Source organism: Meleagris gallopavo, chromosome 3, assembly GCF_905368555.1.
Source record: "Meleagris gallopavo chromosome 3, MGAL_WU_HG_1.1, whole genome shotgun sequence".
NCBI lineage: Eukaryota > Metazoa > Chordata > Aves > Galliformes > Phasianidae > Meleagris > Meleagris gallopavo.
Window position 1 is genome coordinate 35942519 of NC_139406.1, and position 20146 is coordinate 35962664.

Below are 20146 nucleotides of genomic sequence, written 5' to 3' on the forward strand. Positions count from 1 at the left end.
AGAGGCAGAGGATAGCACAAAAATACACAATACAATCACACAAACAATAAACAGAAGGTGAAAACAATGCAGAAGGAAGGGCAAGAAACCTAGAAAAGCAGATGTATGATTCAAGAAGGCAGTTATTCTATGCAAATATGACAATGCCCAGGGCTCAGCACTGAAGAGCAAGACTCCCAGCTGTGTGAAACATTTCAACAATTCAAAAATTCAAAGTAAACAGAACCTTTCCCTCCTCAAAAAAAAAAAAAAAAAAAAAAAAAAAAAAAAAAGAACAAAACACCACAGAACAAAACCTACTGAAGAATACTGAATGTCACTGCTGTTTATGGAGAAAGGAATAAACTAAAACAAAAAGCATCAAAGTAATCAGTGTCTGAGGTTGGAAAAGCAAAATAAGGAAAAACAACTATGACTCTCAATTACCTGATTGACTCTTAAAAACAAAGGCTCTTTTGACCCCACAAGGCATGCCCTAGCTGTGGTCTGCACTGCCTCATGGTTTGGCCATATCCATCAGAAGACCTAGATAAAGGCTCAGTGCTTACCTCCTCAAGGTGTCTCTTCCTGATGTAAGGACAAAAAAACAGTGGCTTGCCACCTATGTGTGAACACAAATCTACTCAGGCTACAGTTGCCCTACAAGACACTTACACTGGAGAGAGTCCAGGGAATATCTTCCTGAGGCAGGTTCCAATGTGCGCCAACACCTCATTCACATCCTCAGAGGACGCCATCTTCATGGACATGCTGCATTTCTCAGTTTCCATAATCAGCTGTAAACAAGAGGGCACGAGGGCAGGGACTGGATGTCATCTCATTCATATCCATTGAAAAAGGTCAGCACTGAATGTCAACTGAATGCTTTGCATGCCAGCAAGAATTTGCTAATCTTTAATACACGATATGACAGTGCTCCTGGTAGAGTTTCTGAAGTTCTTAAACATACCAGAACTGCATTCTCAAACTTTGCTTTTCCTAACAGTGCTTTGCTTCCCACGGGAATAAAGGCTTCCAAGGATCATGACCTCAGTTAGCACTTCCAGCACCAAGAACTTTTCACACTATTGTCCTGTTTTGAAACACTTCCCAGAACACCAGGAGAAGTGAGTGCAGCCTGACAGGAAACTGTTGAGCAAACAGGGCCCGCTTCATCAAGTAAAAAGTAAAAGTTTTTGAGGGCTGCAATTCTCTGGAAAAGCTCTCATGCTTTGACCCATGCTGTTTAAGAAAACTTTGGGGTAATGCATGTCTAATTTTAAGTGAGCTAACGTAACCACTCACTGTCTGGGGAATACGTGCTTCAACTAGGGGAGAAATAAAGCCACCTACTACAAGTCTCTGCTATATATGAGTGTTCAGAATCACACTGGATTACTGTATGAATGACTCATCAAATGTGCTGCTGCTCTTGGCTGCATCACAGGAAGCCATGAAATACCTCTGTCTTCTCCAAAAAGTCTGTGTCAATTTTTTTTTTTTTAGATTAGATACAACATAAATAGAGTAAGAAGCCTGTGCCTACCACTATCATTGTCTCAATACACTTCTGTCTTCATTTTAGAGGGGACACTGTGCAATACACAAGAGAAATTAATTTTTTATTGAAAATAGTTCCTGGAGTTCCCTCTTCCAGCTCCCAGCTCACGTCTAGGGCTGTTATCAGGAAAACTCCAGAAGAGGCTGCATTATCCCAGAAGCACACAGAATCTTCACACCTTTTGGCACTTATGCAAATTCTTTCAGAGAGTTGCTGACATTCACTGAAGATGCACCAGTAGACAAAGTCCATATGTGTTCCCTTACCACCAATACTGCCACACCATTTCCTTTATCATTCTGCCCAATGTTATATTACAGTTGGAAGTACTTCATGGCTTTCTGAGAGATGCCTAGCAAGAGAATAAGACCTTCAGATACCGGGAAGATAACATGATGTTTGCAGGAAAGCTGTAATAACACCACCATTCGCCCTGCAAGGAACCATCATGGATTTCACCTGTCTTCAGTTATAAGTTGTGTTACAATACAAGTGGATGTAAGGTAAGCAGGCAAAACATTACAAAGTGTTTTAGGAAAACTGTATGCAAAATGAAGCTGCTGAGAATCAGGACCTTTTCACATAAAACCTGCTACAGCGATTGACCAATAACAATTATCTTTGGCTACCATAACCTTTTATTTGAAATAAATGAGGCCACAAAACCATAAAGAGTTTACTGAATGTCTCCCATTTAGAAAAGTAAACCTCTTGACTTTTTTCCCCTTTAAAGAAAGCTTCAAAAGCCAGGTTGAAAATGTAATGTTAAATACAAAGACAGCTTTTCAGAGTTCAAATATAGTGCTAGATGTTCCTACATTTTAGACTCTTTAAAAGCCAAATATATCTGAAAAACACATAGTCTTTGATACAATTGGACTGTCAAATTTCATCAACATGTTAATCTTATGAATGAACGATATATTAAAGGCATTGTTCTTTCCATTATCTTCTCTTTGACATTCACTTTTTTTTGGGGGGCACGTAACCAGCTGTCAAATGTATTTTGAGTAATATACAGAATAATACATAGGGTAGGCATCAAGAGTAGTTTCTGTCTGCACTGCAAGCAGTAGCTTTCAGTTTCATCGCAAAGGTGTATACCACAAAAGCCATTCAAGCTTGCATAGTGATGATTACAATACCAGCCGCCACTTGTTCTATCATTTCTGAGAAAAAACACACGAGAAAAATTAAAACTTGTTCTGCTCCAACTGAGCTATGAAAGAGCAGTATTTCTTACCTCACCTGCACAACAGATTCTGAAAATGGACTCTAAATTCTTATCACTGTTGACAGACTTTACAATCGGCATGAACTTAAGAATTCAAATGTGCGGTGTGTGCACCAGATGGAGACACCTACGCAATAGAGTACAACCTTCCTGGCTGGAACAGATTTAGCACTGAGTACATAAGTACCTTTTATCTATAACACTGCCGGCGGTACCACGGATCAGTGTGTCACAACTTGATTTCTGAAAGCACTCACCTGACCTGGCTTACAGGAAGTTACTCCTTGGATTTCCAAGTAGCTGAAAGTTAGTTCTAACTGCAGTAAAAAAAGAAAATGCCACATCAGTACAAACATCATCTTGTATAAAAAGCACTGATACTTTCAAATGAGGTTAAAAAAAAAAGTTGAGCAGGGCTACCATTGTTCTACGTTGTTTTCTGTAATTGACATTCAGTATTTGTTAATATTTGCTGAATATTTTGCACTCAGAGGACATGTTTGCTTGTTATAGCTTCAGCTGTTAGAGGTTAAAGGGATATCACATTGGACATTTACTGCAAGCACACAAACTTTTAACAAGTTTTCTCACGAAAAATTATTATAAAAAGCAACACTGTTTATATAATATCCTACTGAATAATTTTTGTGAATGAATAATCATTCAGTAAAATACTTACAGCATCATATATTATTCTTTCATTAGTTACACTGATGGCAGGTATGACTTTCTTTCTGCAGAGAAGCTAAAGGGACAAATGCACGTACTATATATACATATATTTATATATGCATTATGCTCAAGACCACTGTAGAGCATCTGGAAGTTTGACAGGAAACAATACATCGTTTTTTCCTGACTGAGTTATCCAGAGAGCAGACAGGATATGCAGGAAGGGTGAAGGTATTTAATCCAAATGGACCTTGGAAGAGGTAGAGGCAGGAATGCCCCTGCCCTGAAGGCAAATCTAAGGCTATAGGGATTTTGCCAAGACCTGATTTCACAACCACGTGGATAAACATATCTTGGCAGCTCAGATACACAGAAAGCAATAAACCGCTTTGACTGAATCAAAACTATAGGATAAGACATCAGCACGGTCATTTCCTTTTATTTGTCATTAAAACCATTGTAACTGCACAGCTTGTTTTAACTGTGTACATTAAGTCCCCTGCAATTCATGTTATCCTAGTTTAACTGTCAGGGTACTTTCAGGCTAACTAACAAACACCATGCTATAAAGGCACTTTTTCTCCTATGCTAGTTAAATGAAACAATTAAACATATCAGAGTATTTGACACTTATTTACCCAAGTCACAACGAAATACTAAGACAAAGTCTCCGTGACTGAAATCCTTCATAATTTGCAAATTATTTAAGTGCCAAATTTAAGGTTCTGCTTTTGCTAATATGCAAACCTAAGTGTACACACGCACAATCAAAAGTATGCTTCTGCTCCTGAGAACAGCTCACACAGATCTCCACTCACAAATTAATTCTGCAACAGTCTTGACTAGAATTAGTAAATGCCAGATAGCGTGATCATCATTCAATAACTACAGTCCTTGTTTTACTGCAAAACCAACCACAGAATGCATTCTACAGAATATCTATCTGAAATTATTAAATACTTCTTTTTATAGATTTTTAAAATGCAAACCTTACTTATTATCTAAAATTCTATCCTAAAAATCCTTTTAAGAGTCTGAGTGTGGGTCACTCAGGGAACCTATAGTTTAAAAAATGGCTAATTTCACAGTTTTGAGTTTTTTCAATCAAAATTTACTGAAAGCTGGCACTAGAAGTATGCTTTAGAAATACTGTGGGCCTACGACACATCCAATTTTTATTAATGTTGCAACTATATTTCATACAGACTGTAGCAAGAATTAGTAGGCATTAAGTGTTGCTCTTCCTTTCCTATTAATCCACCTAGATTAGTGGAAATGAACTAACTGGGCCACAGCACAAAGCACAGTAATATCCGTGCTCTAAGGATATTCATTTAAGTGGATATTACACTTAGTCAGCCTTCATTCCCTTAAGCTTCCATCCTTGCTTAGTAGATTAAACAGGGCTCACCAGCAGTGTTTAAGAAAAGGTGAAGCTCGCAATCAGATTTAGCAGCGAGTCACTCAATATCAGCCATCTGAGCACACTCAGTCGTGCAACAGTGCTTTGGAGTAACAAGGTGTCTTTGCTGCATGTTCTCAGCTGTCTTGCTAGGAGTGGCTGTGTGCTAGTTGTGAGGAAGCTCTCAGGCTCAGAAAGCTGATGAACAGCTTCTGAAAAATATTACAGACCTCAGAAAATTTAGCGCGTTCTGCTGGTTCTCCTACAAAGGCATTTTCACACAGTCACTCTGGCCCATCAAGTCCCAGTCCCTCTCCATCAGGGCCATGCAGAGCAGGGTGCCCAGGCCAATGGCCAGGCAGCATCTGGACATCTCCGCGGAGGAGACTCCACAGCCTCTGGGCAGCCTGTGCCAGTGCTTGCTCATCCTCACAGTACAGTTGTGCTGCCTGATGTCTAGACAGAATCTCCTGTCTTCCAGTTTGCACCATTTAGTTTCAACCATCCTAGTAACTGTTGATATATACTAAATTTAGTTTTGACATACATCATGAGCAGTTTCTTCTTTCTTCTACTTATTAGTACTAAAGTCACAATTTTACGAATACAGTGTTCATCAACTAAGTAATTTAAAAAAAGAAAAAATAAAAAAGTAAATTAAAGAAAGAAAAATTAAAAAGGCATCTGTAATTCTGCAATTATAGACCGAGCCTTCACAAGCTTTCTCATGAATTACAATAGCTTTGTTATGGGTTATTTAATAGAGTCACCAACAACTCTGCTCCTCATACTGCCATCGCACTGACATTTGAACTATCTGACATTTGTTCATCATATCCCTGTTGCCATGCCACCATTCACCAAGCTCTGTCTGAAAACCAGGCCATAAATCACTGCGATCCAAAACCCAAGAGACAACCGAAGACACCTATGCTGCAGGGATGGGAAGGGAAATAAATTTCAGCAGGCTTTCACACCTGATCTGTTCCTTAAACTATAAACAAGAACTGGTCACATTTATCAGTAACCACAACTGAAAATCTTGGAACAATATTTACATTTATTGATCCAGCTTTTTTTTTCTATTAAGCATACCTACATACACACATACTTATGCACACGTGCATGTGCAAATACACAAATACAGATCTACATACATAGTAATATACAACAAAATAGAATACATGTCAAATTTATATTCAATAATTTCAAATAGGACAAGAGATGATCTTCCAAGTAAGCCATTATAATTCACATGGAAATAAGCTTTCTCTGCTACAGTCATTACAATTTTTTCCAGGAATAATAATAATTTGTTATCTTTGGTGAGGCAAGTTGTCAAGATGCTTTCCAAACTGAACTGTAATCCCCACAAAAAATCATTAGAAAACAGTGGAATTTAATAAAACATTATAATTTCTGTCTCCACATCAACTATATTCCTATTTGAGACTAGAATCTCTATAGGACGTACTGTCAGTTAACTTCTTTAGACATAAACTGTCCCACTATAAAGGTCATAGGGCTCATATTGCAGTTCTTCGAGTTGATATTTTCAGCTTAATTCTTTATCCACCTGCATTTCTAGAAGTTAAAATTCTTCTGGCAGAGTTTATGTAAAGTGCTGAACTCATTTAGGACAGATATCAATGGAAGCATCATTTTAAGAAACTTAACACTATGTAGCATGTCATTCATTATGACATTTTCAAACAGATGTACAAGTGTAACTATAATCTGCTAAATTTATGCAACTCACGTTTATATCTAAAATACAGAATAGTTGTAGAAACACAGTAGCTTTACCTTGGTGGGAATACGAGATGTTAAAAGAAATGCCCGACATGATGCCAGCACCTGTGAAAAGAAAAAAAATTTAAGAAGTATTTATAATGAATACTATTAAATAGCTCTTCAACAAAAATCCTGAGACCGGAGTGAAAAAGTCTTCAGTAGTGAGCTTGACAATTCCCTTTGCTGTCATATATTGAAGGCAGCAAAACTGGGCTCTGATCCAGTACAGCAGGGCGAATAGACTGTTGCAATCTGGTCATCTGTAAACTACTTAGTGTGGCATCGAAGTGGAAGAAATTTATTTCATCCGTCACTTGAGAACGTCTAATAGCAATCCTAGTGACATTTTAAAAAGAAGCGAGGATGAAAAGTCCTAACAGGAACACATCATGTACTTAAACGTAACTAAAATCTGCGATATAAACTTGATATTATTAGTCATATAAGAGACTACAAGTAAACAATTTCTTTAGATACACATGGTGTGTTTCTAGAGTAACAATGCAAAGATTTTGCAGTGACACCAAATGCTTTTCTTCTCTGGCAAGGACAACAGGAAAACGTGATTAGATTAGTGAAAACAGTGAGTCCAGGGAGAGAGCACAATGGTACTGAAAGATTTTGAATGTTATTGCCAAATCATATGCAATGATATATAGAAGTACCACTTAAATTTCCAGTAGCACAATCTGCTCGCAGATCTCAAGCCCTGTAAAAGCAATGAATCACTTTGCAGAACTACAGTAGTGCTTCTGATTTACCTGCCTGGGAAATAGGTTACCATTGGCCCTATCCTTCAAGACAAAAAAAAAGTGAACCCAGTTTTCAAATCCAGATTCAAACATAGCTGCTCATAATATTTGCACACAACTCTCCTGGGATCCTCTGTGGAGGATTAAGCCCTCAGCCACACCCCACAGTGCTGCTTACAAAGGGTCTCTCTTACATGATTACACTAAAAGTGAGCATCAAAAGTAAGAAAAGTGCAAACCAGGTAATCAGAAGGCTGGAACGCAGTTATACTGGACAAGGATGTCCCAGCAGAGATATCAGAGCATATCCCCATGTGTTGGATGTTCCAGTGCTCCTGGAGTGATCCTGCCAACACTAAAAAAGCTGAAGCATCCACGTGCCTTACAGAGATGGATTTACACTCAGAGAGCTGCTGTAAGATGATATTTCACATCCATCCTGTAAATATATGATTCTTGAGCAATACAGCGATACAAACCATCAAAAAAAACACCACCACCACACACCCACCAAGTTTTCTTCAATTTTCATAGTTGGGACTGTCACAAGCAAATAGGAATTAGATTTTTACAGTCAGACAAAGTCAACCATCTCCGCAAAGTCAATGTTTCATCTTGACAACAGGCCTAGACTTTCTTTCAAAAATGCTAGAATTGACCGCGAGGAAGCTTGGCATTCATCACAATTTCAGCTGCTACAATCCATGAATATGTATCCTGACCTCTGCCAGGATCCGCTCTAGCTCATTGCTTGTTTGCTTTTTCTTTCTTTTTGAAATGTTATGCAGCATCTGCATTTTAATGTCAGTGTTTTTGCCCGTGTTCAGAAACAGGGGAGCCTCTACTGCAAAACCAGCCCAGACTTGTTTGATAAGCAGTACAGTAACAGTAACAGTACTCAGGGCCCTTTTTTTCCTCCTTGGTACGGGCACAGCTTATAAACAAATAATGGCTATCAAGATACCGGCTAACCCATTTTGCTGCAGATAATGCTCTGCGTCACTGATACTACTTGCAAGGGCAACAAAACATGTATCATAGGCTACTTAAAAGAACCTATCACCTTCTTTTCCTTTCCCTGTGAAATACTACACTGACGCCAAAGGCGGAGGGACCAGAGGTGTTCTCACTCTCACAGTTTGAGTCCCCATTTAAGAGCCAGTGTTATTTTGTGAAGGAAATCTCAGGTCTCTGCACATTCCTCTAACATGAATAATGAATGTATGCTTAGTTGCACAATTGTCAAGGGCTTTCTGAAATATCCAGAAGTGCTGGATTCTATGAACAGCTAGATTCTAGATTTCCTGAAGTTTTTAATTTCTCTATATAAAGAAAATAGAAAGCAAAAAGTAGCCCATAACTACTCTCTAGCTGTTCTCAAGCTTTTTACTAAGAGGATTTTGCTTCTCTTATGCTTATTTTACACTTGGGGCACCTTAAGTATAGAAGAAAGAATGTCTTGGTCAAAGTCATACCAACAGCCAGAGGAGCAAATCACAGAATAAAGAATGGTTTGGGTTGGAAGGGCCCTCAAAGCCCACCCAGCCCCACCCTGTGCCGTGGGCAGGGCTGCCCCCCACCAGCTCAGCTGCCCATGGCCCCATCCAACCTGGCCTTGAGTGCCTCCAGGGATGGGGCACCACAGCTTCTCTGGGCAGCTGTGCCAGCGCCTCACTGCCCTTACATAAAGAATTTCCGCCTAATACCTAACCTAAATCTCCCTTCTTTTAGTTTAAAGTCATCTCCCACTGTCCTACCACTATCTACCTGTGTGAAGTCAGTCTCTTTTCTGATACTTCCAGCAACAGCTCTGTACAAAGTGTGCCCTTGCTTAGAACGCACCAGAAACAGTGACACCAGAAGCATGGCATGTAACCTATGCTGCTGTGAGTTAAGAAAGCATCCACATGTTCAGCTCCTCCATAACTGCTTTCCTGTGCATCCCATTCTAGGGAACCTGCAGGGGTTGGTCTAAATGATTACCAGAGGTTCCGTGCAACCCCTACGATTCTGTGATTTTGTTTGGTTACAAGTGGTATTCAATCATTAATAACATTAATGCACGACCAGAAAATAAATGCATGTGATATAAAGAGATTGTCCCCTTAGCATACCTGCATGCTAAAAGACTTACAAGTAAGTGATGTGACAGGGAGCAAAGCACGTACATATTCCCATATATTCTCCTGTGAGAATGGGTCAACAAAGGGGAAGTACTTTCAGTGTACAGCCATTTCAGCCTACCTTCCTACTCCACCTTTTTTCAAGCACAAAGCAGTATTATGTTACCACTGGAATGTTAAATGACTCCTACCCACACACAGATACAAGTTCATGATTTCTTAATGTTTTTAGCGTTCTTAATTCCATAACATTCACTACACTGTTCAATGTATACACAAAAAGTTTAAATTTAAAAAATAATTTGGCAGTATTCATCAACAGCATATCTTGGAAATTATTTCTGCAGAGATTCACAGTCTAGAAGACCATGTTCTATTTACTAGAATAAGTAATCCCCTTCAGTAAATAAACTTTGAACTCAGATCCTCTCTGAGTACACAAAACAAATATACAGATGCTTTTGTGATTTATTGTCAAATACCAGCCTGTCACCCATTCCCATCACTGTATGTTTAACTACCAGGGCTACACTGGGTTAGCAGTGGGTTAACCAGTCCATCAGTCTTAGTTAGGTTGTTAGCTGCCCTAATGCATCAGTTTGGCCAGACAGGCCCCAGCAACTCCAGCAACCTCGTCCATATTTAAAGTGGTTTCAAATTCACAAGCAAATGAAACAAATCTTTTACAAAACACTACCCTTTTCTGAACGGAAATAAAGAGTTCTGGAAAACACACTGATGCCGTACACAGTGATCACACGCAGTCCTCTGCAATGAAACAAAACAACATAAAACAGTCCCAGCACTTCACTGGCCACGAGGAGATGCATGATGCTCACGCCATTCATTAGCACGTTTGGAAACTGCACTTCGCTGAAAAACCAAATATATATAAATATATTAGTCAAAAGTTTTTATCTTTCTGAAAATTTGATTGATAAGATATATCTGAAAAAAAAAATCCATACTTTTTTGATCAAATGTTGCAATTTTACCTTTTAAAATACACTGTCTGATCCTTTCCATTCCATTTCCCCTTAATTGCCATTTTGTCAGCCTCAAACTGCTTCAATCTCTTCCTTAATAATTTACTTGAGGAAAGAAGTAGCTGTGACAGGTTTTGTTATTTAGAAAGCTACTGTTTAGAGAATTCCCTGAAGAGAGTTGTTTTGTTTTTTTTTTTTAACATAACTTGTAGTTACATCATCATTATTTTTAATCATTATTACTATTGTCCCACGTATGACTTTTTTTTTCTCTTCAGTTTCCATGCTTACTAGTTGTTCTATGATTTCTGTCATAAGCATTCCATTACTACTACTGGTTCAATATCTAATGCATGCATAATAACATGAGGTAAATCAGCAGCATTAATACTGCGTTTTGTTTTGTTAAAAGGCGGATGAATCAATATGTGTTAGGCCATCCAGTCTCTTTCAGTCCCTCTAGGACAGACGGTTCATTTCCTGTGTTGCATGTCTGCTTTTATACATGCCTCTGTCTCGAAGTGATGGAGTTCGATCAGATAAAAGGCCCTTTCCAGCACTAAAGAGACTGGAGCTAGTTTCAAGTGAGGCAGTCTGTACTAAAAGCAATGAACTTTTTTTTGAGGGCGATTGGACTAAATGAACTCCAGAGGTCCCTTCCAACCCCTACAATTCTGTCATTCTGTAACTGCCCTGTCGGAAGACGTTAGCTGACACCCTGCAGGTCCTTCTGGAGGGCTGATTAGTTCAGGCTCACCACAAACACGCATGCCACTTCGAAGCGGTACAATGTGTTTCTCTGCAGAGCACCGTCTGAAAGCTGACTGCAAGGCTCTCAGTAGCACCACCATCACCCACCCACAGTGATCTGAGGCATCTCAGGTCAAATTTGACTCTGATCTTTTGGTCTTGGCTACTTTTAAAGTATCATTTAGGAGTTGGAATTGATGATACTTATGAGTCCTTTCCAACTCAGGCTTACCTGTCATGACCCAAGAGTTTTTCTCCTGTCCATACTTCTGGACAGCAAAGCATGGTATGGAAAACAGTTGTTAGTTGAAAGGGCTTTTTACCAGAAAGTGGGGTTAGATGTCAGAATGGCTGGTAATAAATCTATTGTGTTTCAAGAAAAAAAGAAGCAAGTTTCAAATTGATTTGTCAAACAGGACAGGGAGCACCACAAGATGGCACAGTGGAGTGCTTTGTTTGAATTTACCTTTCAGGCTAAGTTTAGCAGAACCTTTTAATATAGACGTTTACTTTGCAATTGGAGAGCTATTCCAATATTCAGAAACATTTCTACTTCAGAGGCAACAAAAAGATATATCCTCCTTATTTCAAAGCTGACAAAAGCAAAGTCATGAATACAGATAGTGGCAAAGCTAGAAAAAGAAGCTTGGAGTAAATGGCTGCTAATTCAAGAGTGAGAGAAGAAACAAGGTATTTTGGAGGTCTGTCAGCAAATTCAAATCTGCCACCTACAAATTTTGTTCATTACCTCCACTACTATAACCTTTGGGCAGCATCCTAACCATTTGTAGAGGGTTCATTAATCACCTTGTGCTTTTTTAACACCTGGAATATGAATGAATATAGGCACTTGCTATACAACCCTGTCTGCAATGTGTAATGTGCTGCAGCAGGTGCTCATCTTCAGAAAGAGATCACCTGTGGCACTATGAGGGCAGCCCCTACACTGAAGCAGCTTGGGATGTGATCACTTCTGGGGCAGACGGGACTCTCTCAACTTGAAGAGCTCAAGAATTTTGTATCTTATCCTCTCATTTTCACTAGCCTAAGAGATGCTTGCACCCATCATGGCATGGACTTTCAGTGTTCTGAGAGATGCCCAACAGAGCACTCAAGCCATGGCAATCCTCTTCAGGCTACAAAACTTTTTCACTCTTCTCATCACTACAAGACTGCCATCAAACACCAAAAAAGAACAGTGCTGCAGAGCACAAACCACCTGAAGACCTAACAACTACATTATTTAAGTCCACTCTGACTCAGGAAAATAGGAAACAGAAAGCAGTGGCATTTCACAGTCGACACGGAGAAAGGGGAATAACATACATTACTTTTTAACTTATCAATGAGGCATATAATCCAAAAGTGATTTTCCTCCTCTGTCTCAAAGTTACGTATAAATAGCTCACTAGAACATTTATGTGACTGCATCTTTATCTTACAATATTTCCCACTTTTGCTCACCTCTGTACACAGACACGATACAGATTAAATGCCAGATTCATGTTACAAAGCACAGTACCAGAATCACTGTAGCACTGTAGGTCAAAAACATTTGATTGACTTGTAATTCGAAAGACCCCAAACTCCAACCTCTGTGTAACAATTTTTTGTTCTTGCACTAGCACTACTTCTCTCCATTAAAAAAGAGCATACGAGGCGCTCTCTTTAGAAATACCTATTCCTGGCATTATGTTTCCTTGTGCACTTTTAAGCAACTACTTTTGGTTTAAGCCTCTGAAGACATAAGGGACTGAAGAATGCAAAGATCTACACATCTTCCCTCTTCCCATCCCGAGCCTCTTTCTGGGTTAATGGACAGCAGATAAAACTGGAAGCAGTTTGGTGGGCTGCGTATGACACTGTTTCTATGCAGAATCAGCTGGAAATAGATTTTGCTGCTTTAGTACTTTTATTCTTATCTTCTTTAACTTCGTCATTTAGAAATGCTAGATTAAATATTTTGCAAACAGCATGTTCTTTGGGGAGAGGGTTGATAGCTTCGTAAGCAAGCTAGACACAACCTCCAAGCAAAATTTTAAACATCAGAAAACAAAAGAAAAAAAAGACTTCAGGAACGGGGAAAAAATATGATCCACAATGCAAGTATTTTATAAGAAACTCTTCCACAATCATTGGTGCTTGCTTTTACTTATCAACAATTAAATGAAGATTCATTTAGTGAAGTGCACTTAGCTCCACTTAATATTAAAATGTATTTTAGATTGTAAGCTAAGATCTATTTAGATTGTAAACTACATTTCCCCCAGATAAAACAAACAAGCACAGTAAAACAATTTTCACAATACTCACTGCCACAAACCACAGTCTCAATAACCTTAGTCTTGGACAACGCAAGGATTAAGAGCCAGTGAAAGACGTCTGTTTAATAAATCTGCAGGAACATATCTTCGCCCACTCCATGCCGTAGGCAAACTGTCACACCAAACAAAACCAATGGGTGGAGAGTTATGAAAATCTCCAAGCCAAGACAGCTCTTTCCTAAAGTAGCCAATGCTATGAGTGAAAGACAACATCCTCTTCCCAAGTAGCTCCAGAGGGGATTGCTGAAGATCGGCACTTCATTATCACCTCAGCAGCCTCAGTGCAAGCATCAAGTATATCAGTTTCCTTTTCCTCCTTTTACTTCTCCACAGAACCCTTTTTCCATCTCTATCCCCTGTAAAATAAAAAGTACACGCTGGCAACTAACTTTGCATTGGCATCCACTCCATTCTTAATTATCTGAGATGTGCTGCAAATCTATCTTTTTATATATTGGTACCATAAAACTGTCACACTTTCAAGGGAGGAATGGTACTTAATGCTAGAACCAGCCATGTGGTTGTTGAAAAGCCTTTAAAAGCCACTACCACACTTCCAATCCCTAAACCTGGAATTTTGTTAAACTGTTTTACATTTTATAAGAAAATATTTTTTATAGCTATTTTTTTCCTACGGTATCACATTTCCCCTCTGCTCAAGAAATTGTTTATTTTAGAACTTAAGCATACCTTTCAAAAATGGGAAGAAGAGAAGGAACTACTCCCTTTTGTTCCACAGGGAAGGCAAAACTAGCAGGGTACTCTCCGGGTGCCTACTGCCATCCCCTCATGCAACTTCTTTCCCACAGCTCTTGCAGCTTATTTTTTATCTACTGGGAACCAAAGATGGTTGAGAAATTCTCTGCTTGCTTAACCAGTGCTGACCACTCAACCCAGCAGGTAAGCTGCTCAGTAACTAGCTTTTCCTGGAAAAAAAAATAAAACACAAAAGCTCCCTTGTCTGACACTTCACCCTTGCAGCCACAGCAGCCATAAAAACAAGGTATGAGCAATGGCCCCACTGCCATCATAGGGCCAATCCCATCACACAGGCATGTTTCTTACGAAATTCTGCAGCAGACGGATGAATTGTCCCATTTACACTGCTTCCACCTGCTTCTGCTCTGCATAAAGTCCTTGAGAAATCCACAAGCAGGAAACCTGGAGGCTGGGCCAGCTTTGCCAGTTCTGACAGTGACACAGCTGACTGCACCTGCCTCCCAGCTAGCTGGAAAGGTCAGGAATTACCACATTCAATAAAAGGCAACTTTGCCTTCAACGTTCTGTAAAAAGTACTTGCAGTTTCACCTTAGTCCTAACACACTATTCTGTGTGCCTAAGAAGCAAAGGCTTGGCAGAAACCAAGTAACCGTTGTTAGCTTGTTATTATTATATGCACTCTTTCACAAAGCCACACAATGTCCATTATCTAAAGCTGATTATTGTTAAAAATGAATATTGTTAAAAATGGGTTGAGTGATCAGCACTGGTTAAGCAAGCAGAGAATTTCTCAGACATTTTAATGCTTTCCAGTTTTGTGAGGATTCTGAAATGTCACCCTAATATTACCAGTGCTTTATTCATAGAGATTCTTATAGAGTATATCAACCTGATAAAATGCACATAGCAAAAAAACATCCCTATTTATCCAGGAAGAACATAAATTTCCAAAAGCTAAATAGGGATCAAACTTCCAAAACCAGCAGAAATCACTCTAAAAATTAAAAATTGCTATACATCAAATACGAAAGCAACAAACAGTTTTACTCTTTGACCTTAGAAGTATAGCATGTTGCACTTGTTACCCTCAAAAAAAAAATCAGTGAGGAGTCAGAGGGCACTAATAATTTGCAAACTACCTTTGCATCTGAAAAAAATTAGAAAAAAGTTCAGCTTGCTTCCAAAAAAAGCCTGCATGAGGTTCTTACGCAAAAGTCCTCTCATTCAAACTGTCTCTCAGAACATTCCTGTGGGCCAATCTTGGTTTTGTAAGCAATGAGCCACATTCTTGATGGCCCACAATCATTCTTCCTTTCATAACTGCCACACAAAAATCTCAAACACAAAAAAAAGCTATTAATTTTAAAAGACAGTTCAGTACTACAACCTTAAGCCATGGACTCAACTTGTCAATACAGGCAACTAAAGTATAAGGAGAATTAAATCCTTCTGGGCTTTATCATTTTATCTAGAACCGTGATTTACACTCTTCAATTTGCAGACTCTTAATTTTTGCTATGGAGGTAGTACAGACTGCTAAAACAGCAGATAAACCTGATAACAGCTTGTGCCCTTTTCAGGCAGCAGTCTCACAAGCAACTTGCTGCCCCCACTCTCCAGCCAGCCAGGCCTTTGGTTCTTCCTCACCAAGTCTCCTCCATCAAGTCTGCAACTCCTTCAGCTCTTCTGCTGACCTCTCCATAGCATTTGCACACAGCCCAAAAACAAACGTTGGGTACCAACAGGAGTAGAGCCACAGGAACACGGTGCTTCAGGTAAACTAACCACATGAGAACCTGTGGCCTTCCAGGCAGGAATGAGCTCTGCACTGCTTGAAGTCATCCCGGTTTTTTGAGATACGAGCTAGGAAACGTACGGCTTCCTGGAAGAAGACAACATAACTGACAGTGCATCCTGACCCAGTTCATAGCCTGCCTGTTCTAGGCTTGTTTTTCCAAGCATCACACTACTGTACTGACACAGCTCCACTAATGATGAAAACAGAGATAATTCAGACAGACAAAACTCAAAGAAGCCAGGATATTTAAAACTTCGAAGGTGGGATCTCTAGGACTGTTTTCACTGCGTATTCAATAAGATGGCTAAAAACAGTCTCTCCTACCACTGGAGATGTATTGCTTTTAATAAAGTTGGGAAGCATTCAAATCAAATTCAACACTTCACAGAAAAATTTTTCATACTGTATTTTCATACATTGGGTTTTCATCTCTGACATGGGACTTTACACAGATTTACACACTTAAAACCAGTGCCTTTATTCTTCAGGTAAACTGTTCACTGAGCCATTGGTATTAAAGACAAATAAAAATATCCCCAAAGGCCATCAGCTCATTACAGAGACAGAGAGAGACCCTTAAATATAACTTTAACCCCAACACATTAAACTTGCTGCTTTAAAAGGTAATATAAGTGGGAAAAAAGTATGTATTTAAGAGACATTTGAACCATATTAAATAAGCATTGCTGTTCTTTCTTTTTTTTTTTTTTTTTCCCTCTTCAAGTTGTGGTTTCTTTGATTCTCAGTGCTAGTGAATGGGGTTTTTTAACTGCAAAACCAAAACCAAATGTTGGTAGCATTTCACAGCAATGTGGAAATGCCACAAAAAAAAAAAAACAAAAAAAAACCCCACAACTACCAACATTCAATCTTTAGCGTAGATTCATTTGCTACTAATGTCTGTCCTTGTCACATTTTATCTCCAAGTAGGATGTTTATACTTAGTTTAGATAGTGCAGGATCTCACAAGCAAAGTTTTAGTTTGAATTACAGGCAATTCATCTCCATTTTTAAGAGCAAAACCTTTAATAGCAGGTTTAAGTTTACATCAATTATGAAGAATGGCACTAAGTTGTACCCACAAGCTTAGCCAAATTTGCTTCTAATGTGACTATTATCCTTAGCCTAACAAAGCTCACAGTAACATTGATCAGCTATTGCTGGAGTTACACACCATCTATCAATTACTTAAACTTACTTTGATTCTGCCAATTTTCTTGTCTTCTCAGACAAGTCAGAAAGGAAACGACAATGTAATCAAGCTGTCTAAATTGCTGATCAATATATGTAAGCCATGACATTTCATACCACTTTTTTTTTTTAATCTTTTCTCAAGATATCTTGTTGCCTCTTATTCTAAACATGTTTTATTTTTTATTGAGCTTCGATTCTTATATCAAGACAAATTTTGTACAAATAAAAACAGTACATTAAAAACTCACTGTAAAAGTCTTTAAATTACAGAGGTAAGCTTTCAAGCACAATGTGAGTGGTTGATCCACAGTCTTGTCAGCAGGTTCACAGGAAATTGTACCCAGCAAAACACCAAGTACAATGAAGATTTGAACTCACGCACAAACACTCCTATTACAGGACTATTAACTGCATTACTCAGAGAAGACCATCAGTAATGTCTGCAACCCAAGACCTTCTACTGCAACAGAAAGATGGAAAGGAGAACCTCACTATCTTCTTTTATCTTCTGTTCCTTATGTCAAAGTCCTGCAATCACAGGACAAAGTTTGTCTACATCACCATTTTTCCTCTTCGGTTGTAATTTCTTTTTTTAAATTAAGAGATCTTCTGCCTCAGACAGAGATCATACAGTACACATTTTTTTGGTAGATTTTTAAAGCTGCTCCCACCTAAGAAGCAATTAGCATATATACATGTGATTGAGGTCCAGATTAAGAAACGTAGATGCCATGAGCAAGTAGGTGCAATCCTTTGAAGAAAAGATGCCCAATATCAGGATTTTAACTTAACTGGCCACCTCTATACCTACTTTTTGCATAACAAAGATTGCAGCACTCTATCTAAGAACACTATCACCAGAGCAGTAACTTCAATTCCTCCCATGCCTCTTGCAGGAGTTGTGGAAATGGAGTGCCTGTGGCTGTCATTAATAAAAAGTATGAAAAACTTTAAAATACGCAAGAGTAACAAGAGGTTCGCTTCAGTTTCCTGAGTCCCACACAAACACCTAAGAGCTTTCAAAGCATGTCACTGACCCCTCACGGCACAAGCCACTTAATTCCATAAAGCTTCTGAATTGCAAGAAATTAACTAGGATATGAAAGCACAACATCCTTCCCAATGTTCATTATTTATGATATGGCTCTGGTGTAACAATCTCACTATAAATATATGTTGAATGAATAAAAGCTATCTAGAAGCACTGGTAATTGATAACATTTCCTTCGAAAGGGTAAAGCCTAAGATCACAGGATTCCAGGAACCCTGCACAGGAGCAGTGCTGCAATTGTCTGATGGGTCTGTATCAAAAGAACAAGTTTAGCAGCCTCAAAAAATATAAGATCAGATGGTGATGTGATGTAATGCACAGCAGCCTCATAGGGACAAAACTCAAATCCAACTGTTCTGGGCATCAATCCCGGAGAGAATTAACTTCTTGGGACCTAGCAGAAAGAGTAGTCAGTAGACAAGGAATGCTCCTACTGAAGAATAAATTGCAAGGAGGAATAAAAATTAGACTGAAGCTGACCAACTTTCAGTTCTGGCTCAGTATGATTTGTTCTATGAAGAAACAAGAAAAATCATGCTTACTGTTTAAGACCATCTTTTCTGGAAAGCTTGGCTGCTACGCAGCCTGCAAATGACAGCTGCTCTGCTCACATAAAGTAGGGCCAACATAATCAGGATACACTAGGCTTCCTGACCGTAAGCATACAACTCATGAAGGTCATGTCTGACTCCAGCTATTGAGTTGATCTACATCCTGAATAGACTCAAAATTTCATGAGGAATTTTCTTCTTCCCCATCAGGTCGAAGCAGATAACACGACTAGAGAAATCCAAACACGTACATTTTGCACAGACTGAAAAAGAGGGTTCACGAAAGGGTTAAATCTGTGTCAAGTTAGGCTGTCCTCATTTAAAAGCAGTGAACACATGACATGTCCTAGAGACTAAGCCCTCTCCCAAAGATAAATTCACCCTGGGCTAAATTTGTCACCTTTCATATGCCCGCATTTCAATCCCAGCACACTCAGTTTTTATGTTTTCAAATGCACAGCCTGCCCTTTTGTGTACAGCTGCTTCAGTGCTATTTGCACCAGGTTTATGCCTGGAGGTCCCTCTGTTCCTATGCCCATAGCTTGAGAAGCTTATAATTGGCAGATATGGGACACTAAATAATTCTCACAGAAAAGCCAGGAAGCTTCTGAAATCATCAAACAAGAAAAAAAAATAGCATCTCTATGGAGGAAAAATGAACAAAAACCAGTGACAACATAAAACTTAATGAAAATATTTATTTCCAGCCCACTCTGTTGATGTTATAAACACACTTCTTCTCAGTAGCAAACATAGATAGTCGCAGCTAAATTCATACTTCACATGACTACACAGAATTGCTTGCAGCACAAGAAGCACTAAATCAGCCTCAGCATCTGTATTCTAGGTCACACTTGCATGAAAGCAGGGAAGATAATGAAGGAGATCAGCCACAAGGGAAATGTCTCAGTACACAACATGTGGTCTTACCATGCCATTTCATATTACAGCTCATCCATGGTAACTACAGGGCCGAAAGGGCAAACCCCACCATACTACTCCAATACTGGCAATTCTACCACCATCCAGCCACTTGCTCAAGTCCACACATCCAAGTGTGAGCTACCAAGCACCTGCACACTAAATCAGTTTTCTCAGAGAGGCTGATATTAATCTGCAATCAATCCAGATTAAATGTGTCGTAACAATTCAGCTTAAACTGCTGAAGCAGTTCACAAACAGGTACGCATGCCCAAATCCACACAACTCACCCTGCCAGGGGAATAATAACCTCTACCAAAGGGCAGGTGACAAA

General features: G+C 39.1%; 1 protein-coding gene across 3 annotated transcripts in view; it reads right to left on the reverse strand.

Annotated features, from left to right (window-relative positions):
- The window catches only part of CARMIL1 (capping protein regulator and myosin 1 linker 1), a 173979-nt gene that overhangs the window by 97610 nt on the left and 56223 nt on the right, over window positions 1-20146 (reverse strand). For all 3 annotated transcript variants that reach the window (XM_085220649.1, XM_085220651.1, XM_085220648.1), the window contains 3 exons: window positions 6655-6705; window positions 3032-3091; window positions 655-776 (listed from right to left, as the gene is read on the reverse strand). In XM_085220649.1, the coding sequence (XP_085076775.1) occupies window positions 655-776; window positions 3032-3091; window positions 6655-6705 (233 nt within the window). The remainder of the gene's footprint in view (window positions 1-654; window positions 777-3031; window positions 3092-6654; window positions 6706-20146) is intronic.